The following is an 18,119-nucleotide window of genomic DNA, read 5'->3' as shown; positions in this document are numbered from 1 at the left end:
CTCACTTTTTCTGTCCCCTGCAACTGCACAGGATACACTGGAATTGTCATCTACTTTGTTTCTTTCCCATTTACAGAGCCAGAGCTGTGTAAGAACACCGGATTTTATTTTTAAAGTACACAGAAAATGGGCAGCTAGTGGACCGTGATGAGATTTTGACTGAATTTGACAAAACGTGTATTGGATTAGAATCAATGACTCTACCTTTAAGACTACAAACAGCCCGCAATCCAAAATTCTCTATAGACAGTTATAGAAGAACTGCTAGAGGTGAAGTAAACTGCTCCAACAGTCTCAGCTTATAAAACATTCAGTTCAACTTTGGATTTTGTAGTTAGTGACGCTGTTGCTGAAGTTGGCCAAACAGGCGAGACCATTTCACAATAAAATCTGCTCTTCCACAGTCTATTACATTCCAATATGATTCTACCAAGGTCACACATAACCATTTCTAGAATTGTATGGAATGAAACGAACCTGTGCTGTCCTCAAATCAGTGGCGGTTTAATAGAATACCCAGTTCATATTCAAAACACAATTACATTAATGACACCACATCACCATGGCCTCGTGGTCCTGCATGAGAATGACAATATTCATCATGCTAATTAGGCTGCTCTCTACAAGCGGGCTTTATTTGTGTGCTTGGGTGGCACACTGGACTACAGAGCACCTCAGTTTGATGGCACCACACATGAATAAGTCATATCCCAAGGCTATCCATATTTCATCAAACATCCTCATCTATAATGGACGCTGTTCACCAGCTGAGGGCCTCACCTGATAGGGGCTGTCTCATCGCCCTTGTCCAGCCACTCCTGCGGAGGGATGATGTACATACACCATAGACCCCAGTTGTAGCCGTGGGCAGCATTAGCGTACTGCTGCACCTCAAACGTGTTGTACTTGATGTTGTCTATGGCGGGCAGGATGATACGGGTGTGATCCTCCTTCATCCGGGTTAGAATAGGTTCAGCCCTTTGGATGAGAAAAGGAACAGGAGTTAAGAGCTTACTTTCTGAATTAGGTATGCAGAGGCTTCATTGCACAGCTGCAGAAGGTGAATGAAGAGAGTGAGAGGAGAACAGTGTGCTACAGGGCAAATAATAGAGCTGTGCGGATTTTCATTCTGCCCTGTAGAGGTTCAAAGTATTAATATTGCAATGATGTTGGTGAAGATCGACCTGATGGATAATGTAACTGAATGCAAAGTGAAACCTGTTAATGTGTAGGTGGAGGAAATCAGCCCAAATATTTTGAAACAAATTGAATAGAAAGATATTTAGTCAATATATACCAGACACTGCCAGGAGCAGCTATGGATTACTGCAGACGCCATCTCAACTTACACTCTATCGCTACATTTACATGGGTTTCACTGGCAATGCAATCCGTCAAATCAGCATTTATTCAACAACAATTTCCAGGATCCACTTCCCTGCACTGTTCATGATGTGAATGTCTCGCAAAATGAATTTTCCACGGAACAACAAATGATATCATATCATAGTTTATATCTCCTGCTAGTGAAAACGAAATGTTAAAATGTGACACTTGTGCTGGCGAGAGACTTGATAAGAGGTAGAACCTGATAAAGCAAAGCACATCAGGTGAAAAGACAGGGTTAGTTTTCTCCAGGGAAAACCATCCACTCTCTTTATTTACTCTGTGCAAAGGGTGTGCAAGGAAGCTTCCGAAACAGTCTTGTTCCACACATACTTCATCCCACGGCTTTTGCTCTGGGGCTGCTATGGCTGGTACACATTAATTGGAGAACACATATTCACAAAAATGTTGAAAGTGGTTCTTAATGGGCCACTTACAACTAAGTTACAGCTGAGTGGTTTTATGGCAGGTTAGGGTCTGTAACTGAGACTCCAGGATGACACGGACACTGCAAAATGAACCCACAACTTGTCATTTTTAACCTTTTTGTGTCAGGGTTTAACACACGGGAAAGATCATTTTAGAGCTTGCAGAAGCTGGAAGGCAGGTTTTTAAACTCTGGGCAAAGAAAACTTAGGAGTTTCCACAAAGACATGAGTGTGTTAAGCTATCAAGCTTCTCATCTACAGTCAAATTTAGAAGTTTGCACACACTTTTATTCCAGGAATAGCATACAAAAGTATATATACAGAAAAACAAGTTCTATATTGACAAATCCTGAAAAGATGCTCAGCAAAGAAGGAGCCACAAAGACAAAAGACACCAGTAAAAAGAAAACAAAATACAGTTTGAAATTGCACAGGATAAAAGTGTCCTCTTGTTTGATGAAACAAAATTTACCTGTTTGGTCATTGTTATGTTTAGAGAAAGAAGAGTAAGGCTTGCAAGTCAAACAACACCATGGCAACCATAAAGCATCACGTTTTGAGGGTTCTTTGCTGCAAGACAGAAAAGTGAACTCGCAAAAAAGATGGTAGTATGAGGAAAGAAAACTACGTCGCTGAAGTAGTACCACATGAGATAATCCACAAAGTTTAAAACCAGTTACAAAAAGGATTTTCAAATTTATTATGACCGCAAGCAGACTTCCATAGTTGTAGTCTAAAGGCGTCAGGACAACAAAATCCAGGTATGTGGCCTGCACAAAGCCTTGACCTTAATTCAGTTGGAAAGACATCGACAGGACTGAAAACCTTGTGTGAACAAGAAAGCCTACAAACCTGCCTCTTATAGATTACTCCTGTCAGGAAAAATGGGCCAAAACTCCATAACCTTTTGTCAGAAGCTTTGTGTGCTTGACCCAAGTTAAACAATTTAAACCCAAGTGTATAAATAAAGCAAAGTAATAAAAGCTGAAATAAATCATTCTCTCAGTAATTATTCTGACCTTTCATATTCTTAAACTAAAGTAGTGATCCAAACTGATCCATGACTGCCTGAGTGGTAAATGCATTTAGTAGTTGCGGGATGCGATTAAAAAAAAAAATTATCAGATTAAATACAGGCGTTGTAATTAATTAATCGTGATTAATCACATTTATGTCAAATAGCAATATTTGACACAATAAGCAATTTTTTTCAATTCAAATAAACTTCGGTTGATGACGGAATGAATGAATAGACATATGTGAGCTTGAAAAAAAAATGTTTATGTTTCTTCTATATTATCTGCATTTTTGATTATATTCAACATTTTAGGATATTTTGTAAGCATTTTCATAGCTAATGTATGGTGCATTGCCCCGGAGCTCATTTGCATCAAGTAGCTTAATTTATGCAAATGCAGTGCAGAGAGTGAAGGTCCGATGCATCGCAAAACTTTCGTTAAACGTCTAAGCTAGCCATTGTTGAGCTAAAACGACGACAGATTCAGCAGCTTATGTCTCGCTTCAAATGCTTTAGGAAATACTTTCTGCTGAACAGTTTTCGTAAGAAAAGAGAAAGTTTGCGACCGAGCTGCCATTTTAGTTTCTGCGCTGAATCACTCTTTATCGCGGCTGGCAAACAGACTTTAGGTGCATTACCACCACCTACTGGGCTGGAGCGTTCATCAGTGCTACCAGGGTGCCAGAAATTAGGGACCTCAGAAAGGTGCAATTAAATGCATTATTTTTTTAACACTTTATGTTTTTGTGTAATTAATCAATCATAATTAATGCGTTGAAGTCCCAGTCCTAGTATTTAGCCAAGGTGTACACCAATTCCAGCTTCAGCTACAAGGAAAAAGAATTATATCCCAAAATGTCAAATAATACCTTGATTACTGAGTGTAGACACTAATGATGACAACACCTACAAACCTCTTCACCGTTCATAAAACCTGACATTGTTCAAAATACAAGTATCGTGTCTTCATTCTGTATAGTAAAATCATTTTTGTTAAGATCTCAAAAGGCAGCTTTTAGTTACTGCAGGGAATTTATTGCCATGTAGGATGATTACTGACTTTTGATGTCTGCGTCATTTGGTCACCAATATGATTATTTTAATCAATGCCACATACTGTAAGGTAACCTCCCTCAGTTATTTAAAACCTTGGCCAATAGCAACATGGTCTTCAGATCCATTGAGTGCAGAACGACACTCCAGGGCTTTTGGCAGCAGTTACATTTCTATAATCTTCTCATGCTGAGAGGAGATCTTTAGCATATCTTCAAAGCAACTCTTCATACGATCACTTCTTCACATGATATAATTCTAAATTTAAAAAAAGAAGCCGCAATTATAACATGATAAATGTATCTCTCAAGAATTCCACCACACTCCAACTTTCTTGCTATCTCCCCACCCACTGACTTTCTTTCTGTGTCTTCACCCTGATTCTCCCCGACTCCCTTTCTCCCCCATCTACTTCTCTTCAAAAAGCGAAGCCCATTTATCTTCCAGAGGCAAAATGACTTCTTATCACATGAAGGTAGGGGACAGAAAGTACAAAGGGAATGGATCCAAATGGAACTGTTTGGGGTGACGTCAGTAATATATGAGGTAGTGCTTAGAAGAAGCCATCATTTAATAACTAAAGCGAGGTTAGTAAAAGTTCTACGGCTGCCTGTATGAGATGATGACGGATGGCTTGTCTTGTTATTACTCCCAAGTCATATTAACTGCTTCAGAAACATGAGTTCTCTGATTTATTTTGGGGTTTTGTTGGTGGTTATGATGAAAAATAAGGTAGGCAACTATGACCTCAAGTCAGTGGCAATGATTAGACAAACAGTAAAAAAGAGGCAGTCATAGTTACTGTGCATAGTGGGATGTTTTAGAGGTTTTCTTATTAAAACAATGAACAAATAGCATGTTACTCAGTGAGCTTTAGAGGTGCTTGTAGACAGCAAAACTTTAGAATTTACAGTGATATCAGTCCTCGTGTTAATTATACTCCCTTCACACACACATAGACAGTTGCTGCAGATGTGTAGTTGTTATTATACTACTTTCAAGTCCTTTTTAATTTTGAAATTTTTGCTATTGAGACCTTGGCTGACACCTTTAGACTTTCGTGGACAATTTACAGATGTAGAAAGCATAGAACTGACTGCCCATAAAATGTGAAAAAGTTCCCAAACTGCTGAACTAATTCTTTCACCTTACACGTTTTAACAACTTTTGAAAGAAATATGACTCTGAGATCTTATAGAAGCTGTTACATGTTAAAAATCTAACCATTACAACGTCATTGAATTTAAGGCTATTAGCTGAAAAACTTCAACTATAAATGTATTCCACTTTGGAAAAATAATTTGGTGTCATATCCTGTAACCATAACCACACTGACTGTTCAGTGCAGCTGCACCAGCAATAAACTTTAAGTAATCTCTGCTCTACCAAATCAGTTTCACCTTGTTGTCATAGTTACAGTGACGCCGTGCTGCTATCTTGCAATGATACAGAAATCTTTAACAAAGCCGTGGATCCAGACTATAAGCCTCATCACTGCCAAAATCTAATCACTTGGTCCTTTTGTCATTTCTAACCTTCCCTGAAAATTTCTTCCAAATCTGTTTGTCCTGTTTTTGAGTAATGTTGCACACAGAAAGACAGACGAACAGATGGACAAATGTACGCGATAGTCATATAACTCCGCTGCATTCCTTGGCGGAGTAAAAAGCATTCATTCATTTTAATAAAAATGATTCTGCAATGAAAAGGTTCTGTCTGCAGTCTCACAGACTCCACGATAGATCTGCGTTGTAAAACGACCAAATCACTTTACTCTGCAACTCTCCCCCTAACCCTGGCCTTAAAAACATGTCTTCACCTGAGAACACAGGCCGATGACGTAAATGACATAAAAAACAGAACAAATTATAAAAGTTTGACATGTCCCTGTCACTTCATGCCACGTTGTGAACTGAATTAAAAGCAAGTTGTCATGAACACTTTTCTGCCCATCTGACAGAGATCACAAAATACAGCAGTAGGCTGTAACAAAACAATGTGCTACACGTCATATTTAATTGACGTTGCTTTGGAATAATGGCTCTGAAGCAAGGATGTCTCATTTTGTTAAATGCCTGTTGCCTCCACTCCTGTCTCCTCATGGCCCTCACTAACCTCCTCTGCTTGTATCTCAGATGGAAGGGAATAAGACATGAGAAGATACCTCAAGGAAAAGAATCAAGGCTGTACAAAGTGGGAAATTAGATGAGCTGCTACCTGCTACAAATGCACAATTAAGTTGCTTCTGCCCTATGCAGCCCACTGCATTTCCACACTATTGTTTGTACTGTTGACCCACCCGCATGGTCCACAAACTTTAAACCAGCTTGTCAGTGCTCTGTTTTTATGTTTTACAAATATAAAGCCATCGCAGAATGAAAAATCTTCATAAAAAGTAGTCATTGACCTTGTTTGCAGCTAGAGGTGTCTTGTCAGCAATTTTATAGATGTGTCTTCTATAATAGCGATTTATTTGGGGGAAAAAAGGCTTTCTGGGCTACATAGGACTTTGACAAAGTGGCAGTAAGTCTAAGTGGCATCAGCCTGTCCAGCTCTCTTAGTAGACTCAAGGTTAAACAGCACTTTCACATTTTTTATTTACCCACAGCCTTTGTCATAACTGATTTTAGTGTTTTGAAAACGACACATACACAGAGACTTCCTTCATCTGGCAAAAGGAGGACAGGACCAGTTGTTAGTATTCAGCCATACAGTGACTGTCACTGAAAACACACCGATTTTTTTGCAGTTTAGCCACACTTGCAAGGGAGCACAATGTATAAATCAGTTTGTTGTATATGTAAAAATATATATTTAAACTAAGCAAAGCATAGAAAAACAGAGACTGGGTCAATTTACACTGAACTACATCCTTGTATTGATGATGTACAGATGTGTTTATGTCCCCTGGACATTCTCTTTGAAGCAAAACCACAAAATAGATCTGACAGTTAAACTTCAAAAATAATTTGACCCTGAAGATAAATGGCCTGGATAATTTTCCAAATTTACTGCTGCGTGTTGCTATATAATGAATTCTTTTTGAAATCTTTTGATGTGTGAGAGCCATCTGGATTTACCTCATTGTCTTTAAGTTGAAAAAGACAGAATGAGGAAATGTTGCTGACTGAAAGTCTGCATATCATGTACAGTATGCAGGAGTGTGCTGGAACAAAGACTTTGCTTTAAGTTTACAGACAGTATTTGAATGTGGCAGTTTTCCTGATGTGGTTACTTTGACATGATTAGCTGAAAGGTGTTGCTTCTTCTGAAGATCTTTCTGTTATCACAGCATTTTCCATTCCTCTTATTGCATCCTTGAGCATCCAAACACCCTCAGCCAGCCAGCAGCTTCTCTACCTCTGGAATCCATGAGGCTGATGAGATAAGAGGCGCTGTGGAAATGAGGACACATCTGGTTCTGACAGATGAGCCTGTGCCGTCCCTCTTCCTGTATCTGCCATTTCATCTTCATAAAACTGGGAGAGTTATTCATCCGCATTGGGCCGAATCATACTCAGTTCCATGCAACAATAGGATTTCCCCTCCTTCCATTGATGACTCATGCAATATTGTGAATACATGTTGACAACCTCCATCGCCAGTTGCTCCAAGACGTCGGTTCCTGCATTCATACTGCAACGGAACCCCTTTTGATTTATTAACTATCGCTAGCAGAGCGTTTGTCTTTCAAAATACCTTTGTGGAGCCTCACATCTGGCTGCACACACATTTTAAAACAAACACAATGATGTGTCACAAGGCAGCATAAATATCACGCTACCAAATTTATATCTGCCTGATTCAACATGGCAGCCTGAGAGAATGTCTCACTATCTGTCCCACCTTTGTCCAGAGCTGACAGAAAAACCCCTGCAGCTCTCCCTTTTGAGACTGCATTTTTTATTTAAATTTTCCAGATTAATGGATCTCAAATTGGGAATGAATCTCAAGCAGGGAATTATCAGATAATGGGATCTAACTGCGCTCTGAATTATGCCCCAAGAGCAACAGAGCCCTCAGTGCCTAAAATAAGATCTTTTGCATTGGACTTAATGCAGCAGAACATGTGAGGCAGCGACCCATGCAGGAAAGATGTAATTTCAGTGCATTGTAGCTTTCACAAATGACCCAAATTTATGTGCGGGGAGGAGTAGCACAGCAAATTGAGTTAAATTGTTGGTGCGTCTGAGAATCTTCACAAATTTCACTTTATAGATAGTTAATTTAACTCTGTTCTGGGTGAGATAAATCCCCTCTCTGGTTGTCATCTCTATGTAAAGTATTTTCTTCCTGAAACCTATGACTATGATGAAGTAGGAAGCACTTAAAACAGTCACAAAGTCTGCAACAAGACTTTCAACCCAGGAGACTGGGGCTCATGTCCCATGTGAGACCATTATTCTTAAACTTAAGTTTTGTTTTCTTTGGATGTTTGGTTACATTTAGGCTTTAAAATTACTGGGTCAGGCTTCAGAAAATATCATGCTTTGGGGTAAAATCAAGCGCAGACCTCAGGGGCTGAAAAATGAAACCAATGAGGAAGTAATAAAAACTTCAGCTCCTCTGGATCCAAAAGCATCTCAATCCCCATAGACTTTACCAGAGAAATAAACATGTTTACAGCCTGCTGCACAAAATGTTTTTTGTCTCTCAAGCTAATTTCCCCACTCATGACTACTCTACAGGGGGTACATTTATACATAACTCATTGGTTTGAATTCTATTAGGGCTTAAAGTTATGCACAGTTAAGGGTGTGGCTGCTTTAAAGGACATATTGGTACCATCACAGGACTATCCATGGCCCTACTCAGCTCCACTTACGCTTTATTTATTATCTTTATAGTTTTGTGACGATTGGCGTACGTCTGTCTGTCTGTTAGCAACATTACTCAAAAACAGTAATGTTTTTGAGTAATGTTGAGTCCTGTGGGACTCAATGCAAATCTCGCAGCAGCGTTTCCACTTTGCTGCAGGCCAGAGTGAGCGGTCAAATATTATCCTGTGGAATCCAACCTTCTGAAACTACAAGGATGAAGTTCAACAAATGAAGCTCAAGAAGATTAAAGTGGGCTTTTATATTACAAATTTGGGCAAATGGAAAAGAATTGAGCTTTGATATCTGAAAAAAGAACTGACATCAGCTACCAGGAGTACAGATCTAGCACCTGTAGGTTGAAGCAACATACCTGCTCTGCTCACCCCAGTTAAAGCAAGCTCTCCTGTAAAGCCAAAGCTCTTGCTCTTGCATAGTACTTTTGAATAATCCACAAAATGTGTACTTACTGCACTAGAAAAGCTGGTAGAAAATAAGAAAATAAGTTCCCTTCCAGGATAATGCAGTTAAGCTTACATAGTTTTTAGGAGGCAGGACTGTAATTTAAAGGTGTAGTATATAGTAATCCACAGCGATTTTTATCCTGATGATGGCAATTAGCTTTCATTAAAGTCTAACAGCATCACACAGTCGGTTCTTTTACATTTTATTACATCTTATACGTGTTACATCATGTAGTATATTTTTGTAAAACAATATTTATTTAAGTTTAGTTAATATGGAAACAATACCTCTCTAACAATGCCCAGCAGCTCTGAGAACAGCTGACACTGTTCAGCTTTGAGGAATTTTAACATTTTGGTAATTACCCTAAAAAGTGTTAATTAATTCTAACACTTTACAGAGTTGAATTGACATTGTACTGTGGATTCATTTCGACAGTTGGAAAGTGTGAAAAAAAAACGATGACAGTCCTCATTTGTGTTTGCTGCCTATGCATGATGCTGAATCTAAGCCTGCAGTGCCCGTTGCAATCTTTAAGCGCATTAAATCTTTAAATGCGCGGCTGTCTACAGTGCTTTTGCCTGACTGTTTCACGGAACAGCTCAGACGTGTATATGTAGAGCACATATTAATATTGGCTAGTCTCCCGTTTCCCATAAAAGATGCAGGATTCAAAGAAGGCAAAGGTATCCACACAGAATTTCAATTCATTATGGCGTCTGGGATTTTTTTTGAAGTCGATAGTTGGATGCAGAAGCATGAACTGGAAAAGATTCTTACGTTGCGATGTTAGATTCCACACTACTTCTAAATGCATTTGCTCAGGACGCGGTTGATATGATACAAACGTAAAGGTGGCATAAATCCCCATCTTTTCTGTGGTTTTGGAGATCTGCCTGGCCTGTGCTCTGTGAAGCACTCAGTATGACTGCAGCCTCCTTTCTCATCTCCAGACAGATATAAACACTGAGCCACTGCCAGACGCTGTGAGCGAGAGGAAAAACATGATTTACTTTTGCTAAAAAAAAAAACAAAAAAACCAAAACATTTCCTCAGCCTTCAAGAACTCTGGAATTTATGTCCAACTGAATGTAATATAATGCCATTGAACCTGGATGGCATAATAAACAGACAGAGCACCATGACGTTAACAAAGAGACCAATATCTACAGTAAATGTGAAAAATATTACGGATTTCATTATTACAGGAGGCAGAAGATGGTTTTATCCATTTCTTACTTTTATGGATTCCACCTGTTTGTTTCATTTGCACATAGATACACTCAGCAGGTCATATGGCAGCCGAGCATTCAACATTCATCAAAGTGTTGCTTTCTGAAGCATGTATTTCATTACAACCTCCCTGCAATGACAATCTTATCTCCAGCAAACACTCAGCATGGAGCAGCTGCTACGCTGCTAATCATTAATCGTTAATAACCTGAGATTACAACTGTGCAGGGGCTTCAAAAACCAAATAAATATCAATTTTCCTGCGTCTTCCCTCTGTAACTGCGTGGCTGAAGTGTGGCGTACAGTAGACTCCTAATTCCAACACACTCTCATTTCCTGCTATCAGTCCTGTTTATTGACACGGTCACAGAAGGAAACAGGTCCTGTTTGGACCACAATGGTCAACTGCTATCTCCAGGATGGATGGTTACAAGTGTTGGAGGAGATGGACTGTGAACATTTAGGTGATGCAACACCACATTAAAGATAGGCAACAATTTCATATCCTCGTATTAAAGCGGAGCAAAGCCGTGAAAATCAGACTCCATCACTCCGTGTGGAATCCTCTCGCTTCTTAAACCGACATGGTGTGAGGGAAACGGGAAACGGCTATCAAGTGCACTACACAGCATGATACAATTATGTTTGCTTTAACAGTAATGCGAACTAGGAATGCATTTCAGCTGCATATGTACAGCACCCCAGGGGGAACACGATGCCAATGAATCACAGCGCTGCAGCTGAGTGCTGGCAGCGCTGTCTGTGGCTCAGTATGCACAGGCAGTGTGTACAAGGTCATTGAGGGAGATTCACCACAACGTCTACAGGAACCATCCATCTCACTTATCACTGTATGTGCCATGGTGAATAATCATATTATGATAAATAGCTTCTGTTCCCCATTCTAACAAATAGAAAAAGTGCAGATACCACAAGTGAATCTGTCTAAACAGAGGAGTGCAGAGCGTTTGCAGGCATACAGTAGATAAAGGCACACACACGCCAACACACAAAGAAATCTAAGCAGAACCAACAAGCTTCTTTAAGATGCCTGTCATCTCCGACACTATATCCCTTTACCCCGCAACTACTTGTGGAAAAAAATCACAGGGATTCTGCTCTACTTTTCATTGACTCCTGTAAATAAAACCTCATGCAAAAGCAAATCAGAAGAGGCAAAACAAAGCAAAAAAAAAAACAAAAAACAGAAAAATAAATAAAACTACAGCTTCAGGTTGTCAAAGGAAGATAGAGGTGAAACGTGGGCGAGGGTGTGTGTCGGGATTGGAAGCAAAAGAGAGAGTTGTGCAAAATTCACATAAAGGCAGCAGGAGAGCTAACTCAAAGGAAATGTGCCGACAAGAAGGGTGAGCAGGATGACTGAAGCCAATACAGAGGTGAGTGGGTTATGTGGGGGTATGAAAGGCATGTCTATTTCAGAACAAGAACAGATGGGGAAACAGATCAGGGAAACACCGGGGTATCAATTATCATCAGTGATGCACCTAAGCAATGATATAACTTTGTCCCTGAGTGCTGCTTGTTGGCTGGGTGACCTGTCTGCACAGCCTCTGGGCCTGTAGCTCCCATTCCTGCCATGAACAGCCTGCTGAGAGGCAATAATCAAGCTTCATTAAATCATCCCTTTGTAAAGGTCAGAGGGTCACTGTTTGGTTGCTTACTAATCAGTGGTAGTTTGTTTATGCCTTTTTTTTGTTATTTAGGTCTCACATCCTGACCTTTACTGCTTACAAGACATCAAAATAAACCAAAGCAGAACAGTGACTATCTGATATACTGGACTACATAACAGGGTCAGGCCAGGTTACTTTGAAATGTAGTCACGATACAGCATGATGTTTTTTGTTACTCCATCAAGGAACGGCGGAGTTATGTGACGATCGGCGTACGTTTGTCTGTCTGTCTGTTTGTCTGTTAGCAACATTACTCAAAAACGGATTTGGATGAAATTTTCAGAGAAGGTCAGAAATGACACAAGGACCACCTCATTAGATTTTGTCAGTGATGCGGCTTATAGTCTGAATCCATGGCTTTGTTAAAGATTCCTGTATCATTGCAAGATAGCAGCACAGTGTCACTGTAACTATGATAAGTGAACACTATGTCAGCTGCCTGCTGACGTTGCGGATTTATTGAGACTTATCCGTCGGAAATGATACAAGGAACTATTGATTAAATTGTGGGGGTGAGTCCCATCAGTTCACGTGATTTGGTATCAATAAACAGCGTACACATGCATAACACATGCCTGTGCTCAGCGCAAGGTCATTTTGTTTGTGGGTACATTTATATGAAATGGCCACATTCTGTATTGCTGTGATTTCCGCCACGAATTGTTTTCAAGATTTCATCCATCGGAAATGATACAACAACTAAGCAGCTTTGGCGGAGCACTGCGCTCTCCGAGTGTTTTTCTTGTTGCAATTTGTAATGCATTGGCATTACAAAAAAAGGAATCGAATCTGAATTCTTTTAAGTTACTTCAAAATGAAACATTGAAAATTCCGCACTAAATGATAAAACAGCAGACGTAGCCGTAACATTTTCAGTGCAAATACTTTTGTATATTCTGCATTTACATTTTTTAAACCACTTCACCCTTGTGGTTGCACAGTGTTCCAGTGTTAAGCACTGTCACCTTGTAACTAGAAGATCCCCAGTTCGCATCCCGGCCTGGGCCTGGGATCTTTTTGCATGGAGTTTGCATGTTCTCCCTGTGCTCTGGCTTCCTCCCACAGTGAGGCTAACTGGTGATTCTAAATTGTTCATAGGTGTGAATGTGAGTGTGATTGTTTGTCTCTATGTATAGTCCTGTGTAGACTGGTAACCTGTCCAGGGTGTCCCCTGCCTTCACCCTATAGTTGGAATAGACTCCAGCCCCCCTGCAACCCTAATGAGGATTAAGTGGTGTGTAGATAATGGATGGATGGACTTCACCCTTATGAAAACAGTGCTGCCACACAGTAAACTCCATGTGTACTGTGTGTATTATACGACATGCAAAATGTTGCTCCTTCTTTGTAAATGTTTGCTGCTATTTCTCAATCAAAGGCCACATGGAGGACTTTGTAATGCCAGAGAAACACCTACTCGAGTTAGTTAACCTATTATTTGTTCATATTACATTTCTGATGTAGAAAATAAAGGAATATCCATGAATATTCATTAAAAAATAATATTACTTAAGTTACCATTGACAAACTGTCAACCTGAGAGGAGTAACTTACTCTAATACACAGTAAAACAAGCTTCATAAATCTAAAACTGACAATTTTCAAAGTTGTACTTAAAACGTAATCAAGCACTCTTGAACAATGTAACTACAATGTAGTTGCACATTTGTTCAACTTTAATTTTAATTGATTGTAGTTTTTTTTGTAAACAATAACTTAGTCTGTTGCCATCCAAGCTTGCCAGTCAATATAACAAACTTACTTGCATCAGGACCTTCCTTTAATGTTCTCAAATTGTCAGCACTGATCTGTGAGCACTGCAGCATTTAGTGGGAGTACAATGCCAAGCTGCTGTGTTTGTTTAATTCATGACAATATTTGTATTCATACTGTATTTGTATTTACGCCTACACCAAAAAAAAAAAAAAAAAAATCCCAATCTGATTCATTTTCTGTGTTAGATTGTTTTCTTCTTTCATTTCTCCTCATTAATGCATGTATAAGTTAGGCCTAGCGCTGAATACCATATATGGTTACTGAATTAATCAGATAATAAGTCATGATTTATACATTCATCTCACCATCAAAAGGCAAAAAAGTAAAGAAATAAATAGAAGTCATGTAACTGTGAATGTGTGGACAGTAAGAATTGCAGTGGGAGATAAAACAGAGGTTGTGTGTGAGTCTGAAGGCCTCCACAACTTAGTCTGAAGTGTCTGAAATGAAACCTATTCAAATGAGCTGTATTACATCAATTTCAAAAGAAGTCATGTATACAATATATAAATGTGAAGTGGAAGTGTTGATGAATAAAATGAGAACGCTATATTGACAAAATCTTTAGTTTTACAAGGAGTGCTTCAGATTTATAAATATTTCCATCGTGCCACCTCATTAAAGGAGTTCTGTTGACTGCAGAGGCATTTAAGATTTCTGCGGGTTTCCATTTGACTGATGTTTGCGTCAATCAGGTTATCAGAATCATTCACATTTGTTTACATTTCTCACATCTATTTAGCTAGAAAGGTTACCTGCCTGCACTGTAAGCAATTTGCATTTCCAATTTAGACCCAAACCGTGTCTCTCTGCTCTCCTCTTCCAGCCCTCTTCCTTCATCCCTCCTTGTCACCTTGCTGCCTCCCAGGCAGCTTCCCAGGGAACAAAAGCTACACTTCATCTTCAAACACTGACAGTGTGACAGGCTCAAATTAGGTGCCAATTACATCTATTTGAGTGACTTGTTTGCTGGCAAACTTAAGCAGCAGGCAGACATTGGACTGAGACCCCCAGAAGTAATTTCATATCGCAAAATGAGCCCAGAGCCCGCAAGTAAAATAATGTCGAAATGCTCAACATTTTTGAGCTCCCTCTTTAATTACACTCACTCTCGCCTTTCACAGCGTTTGGCTCGTTCACTTGTCATAAGCGTGTGTGTGTACTGGACAGGTAGTGTCATTTTAATTGGGATGTCTTTTTATCCAGCTCTAAACAAAGCCCATTACTCAGAGTTTAAGAGGAAATGCGAGAGAGAAAAGCTTACTGGTGATAAAACCCTTCCGAATAATAAGGGTTGCTCTGCTGAAAAGTGCTGCCTCAGTTGGAACTTGGCCTGACATGACAGCAAAAACGCTTAGATCAGACCAAACTGCATATTTCAATTATAATAATCTTACTCGACATCCCTCTGTTCTAAAAAAACCTGAAAAGCAAAGCACAAAGGCAAAGGTGAGCGAGGACAGAGAAGCAGCTTAGACCTCCTTGTGTTAAACATGACCTTTCCTTACCAGCCGGCATTGAACTCGACGTGAGCATCAAAGAAGCCGACGACAGGAGCCGTGGCTGCGTTCCAGCCGTGTATTCTTGCTCGGATCAGTCCCTCCCGCTTGCTGTTCCTCACAATCTTCACCAGGCCCGGGTAGCGTTTGTTCACATACTGATCCAAGTTGAATTTCAGCTCCACTGAAAGAGAGAACATTAAAAAGTATCCTACTTTAAATGACACCCAACTGACAGTGTGAGAACATTAACCAGGTAGCTGTAGCAAATGATCATACATTTCCAAGGTAACGCAACACAAAAATAAATGACTTTGGCCCCCGTTTCCATTTAAATTTCACGACAACAGCAAAAAGGAGTGTTTAGTTGATCTTTTTGTATTGTTTTTACCCCTTTGGCCTTAAAAGTGTACAAATAACAAAAACAAGTAGAGGACAAGTTATTTAAAAGTATAATCATTCAAACCTATACATTTCTTTGTACTCAACACAGGATTTAAAATAAATATTATTTTGGAGGTGTACATGCCACATTTTCATCCCATGTATCAAGCCAATGTAGGTACAGATCATTGTGCAACAGTGATTAGCTTGTGCAACGTAGTGTGCAATCACATTGAAATTTTATTGCTTGAAGTGTATAATAGGAATTATATGATTTATTAATTGTCAGTTAAATCTGAACAGAATAAAAGAGATGTATTTACTCCACCAAAGAACACAGTGGAGTTATATGACAATCGGTGTACGTTTGTCTGGCTGTTATTTGGCCTGTTTGCAACATTACTCAAAAACGGACTTATGGATTTGGATGAAATTTTCAGGAAAGGCCAGAAATGACACAAGGACCAACTGGTCAGATTTTGGCAGTGATGCAGCTTATAGTCTGGATCCACGATTTTGTTAAAGATTTCTGTATCATTGTGAGATAGCGGCACAGTGTCACTGTAACTATGACAACAAGCGAACACTACGTCAGCTGCCTACTGACGATCACATGATTGTGATCCTACTACAAATCTAATGTGGACTTATCGGATCATGAAAGGAACAATTGATTAAATTGTGGGGGTGTTTCTGAGTCCCATCAATTCCCGCCGCCCGCTACATATTTAGCTCATGCCATTCGGTATCCGTACATTACATACACATGCATAACACACGTCTGTGCTCAGCGCAAGGTCATGTTGTTTGTGGGTATATCTATATTAAATAGTCACATTCTATAGTGCCGTGATGTTTGATCACCAATAACTAATAAATAAATGCTGTATTTCTAAACAAGAAAAGCAGTCAGAGAACACAGTACTCTGCCAAGGTTTGTTGTAACAATTACAGTAATGCCATGTCGCTATCTTCCAATGATACAGAAATCAGTCTGCATCCACAAATCCATGGATTAGTGGAGGACTATAAGCCGCATCACTTCCAAAATCTACTGAGGTGGTCCTTGTGTTATATCCAACCTTCCCTGAAAATTTCATCCAAATCCATAAGTCCATTTTTGAGTAATGTTGCGAATAAACAGAATAACAGAAGGACAGACAAATGTAAGGCGATCGTCACATAACTCCGCCACGTTGCTTGGCGGAGTAAAAAAAAAAAAAAAAGTGCTGCATCTCTTATAATGCCATATGGGGGAATATACAGCCTTGATGGAGTACTGCACTCTCTGAGTGCTTTTCTTGTTAAGTCTGTTTCTGATTGTTACACTGGAACCAAAGGCATATCACACATCACAGCTGTCCCCTGCATGAGATTTCATGTCTGCTGGATGTGTAGTCTAGCCACTTCCAGCAAACGCTCATTTAGCCCACATCTAACCTGAAGGGGGCCCATAAAGTCCACCTGCATGTATGATCCATGATTTGAAACAGATATGGGACACACTCCCTTTTCCCAGTCTTCAGTACAGCCTTCATGGGTACACTTGTACAATTAAATGACATAATGGTCAATAATTAGCAATATTTTTATATTTAATGTGGCATTTTTTTTTACCACCTATAATCACCTACTGATGCTTTCATCAGTTTGAAAATACAACACGGTTCAAAAGTTTGAGATTGAAGAGAAAACCTGTAAAATTTTCATGTAAACCTAGAAATATCCAATAACTGAGGATTCATTTGAAAACAGAAAAAATAATAATTCGGAAATTTTTTCAGATTTGATCGATTTGTAGTTCAGCAATCACAATGAAGCATATTAGTGGTTGTAACCATGCTTCCTCCTTTGTACAAAGGTCAGATTTCCTTGAGTTGCTTCCTTCCTTCCTTCCTGTGGAGCAGGGATCTTTCAGGTAAATCAGCATGCAGATGTTGTCCATCTATTAGAAACATAGCTCTGCCTCAGGTTTCCAGCAGAACATTGCTCAATAAGCAGCACTGTGATAGCAAGAAACATGGCAAAACTAAGCCAAAGTGTGGGAAATCAGTTTGTTATTCTGAGCAAAGACGGGCTTTCTCAGGGGGCAGCGCCTGGCACTCCAAAACACTTGGTATCGGTTATATGCAAAGCACGATCGGGCAGCCTAAAGGGCACTACACATCGCAAGATCAATACATCAAGCTTTGTTCACTTGGAGATACAAAAACAACTTCAATTTCAGATGCCGAATTTTCCCAATAAGCTCTACAAGACTTTAATCAGCAAAAGTGTTGTCAAAACAGGGCTGTCTGGTAGCATCTCAGAGGACAGATACTGTCTCTAAACCACTTCTCAGTAGGAGAAACAAGGTCAAACATTTG

General features: G+C 39.6%; 1 protein-coding gene across 1 annotated transcript in view; it reads right to left on the bottom strand.

Annotated features, from left to right (window-relative positions):
- Positions 1–18,119, bottom strand: part of galnt9 (polypeptide N-acetylgalactosaminyltransferase 9) — a 132,811-nt gene that overhangs the window by 52,345 nt on the left and 62,347 nt on the right. The window contains exons 4-5 of the mRNA XM_023271550.3: positions 15,379–15,553; positions 781–978 (exon numbers count right to left, since the gene is read on the bottom strand). Coding sequence (XP_023127318.1) covers positions 781–978; positions 15,379–15,553 — 373 coding nt within the window. The remainder of the gene's footprint in view (positions 1–780; positions 979–15,378; positions 15,554–18,119) is intronic.

Source organism: Amphiprion ocellaris, chromosome 6 (genome assembly GCF_022539595.1).
Source record: "Amphiprion ocellaris isolate individual 3 ecotype Okinawa chromosome 6, ASM2253959v1, whole genome shotgun sequence".
NCBI classification, from domain to species: domain Eukaryota; kingdom Metazoa; phylum Chordata; class Actinopteri; family Pomacentridae; genus Amphiprion; species Amphiprion ocellaris.
The sequence above is the reverse complement of the archived record's forward strand: the minus strand, read 5'-3'. Positions and strand labels throughout refer to the sequence as shown.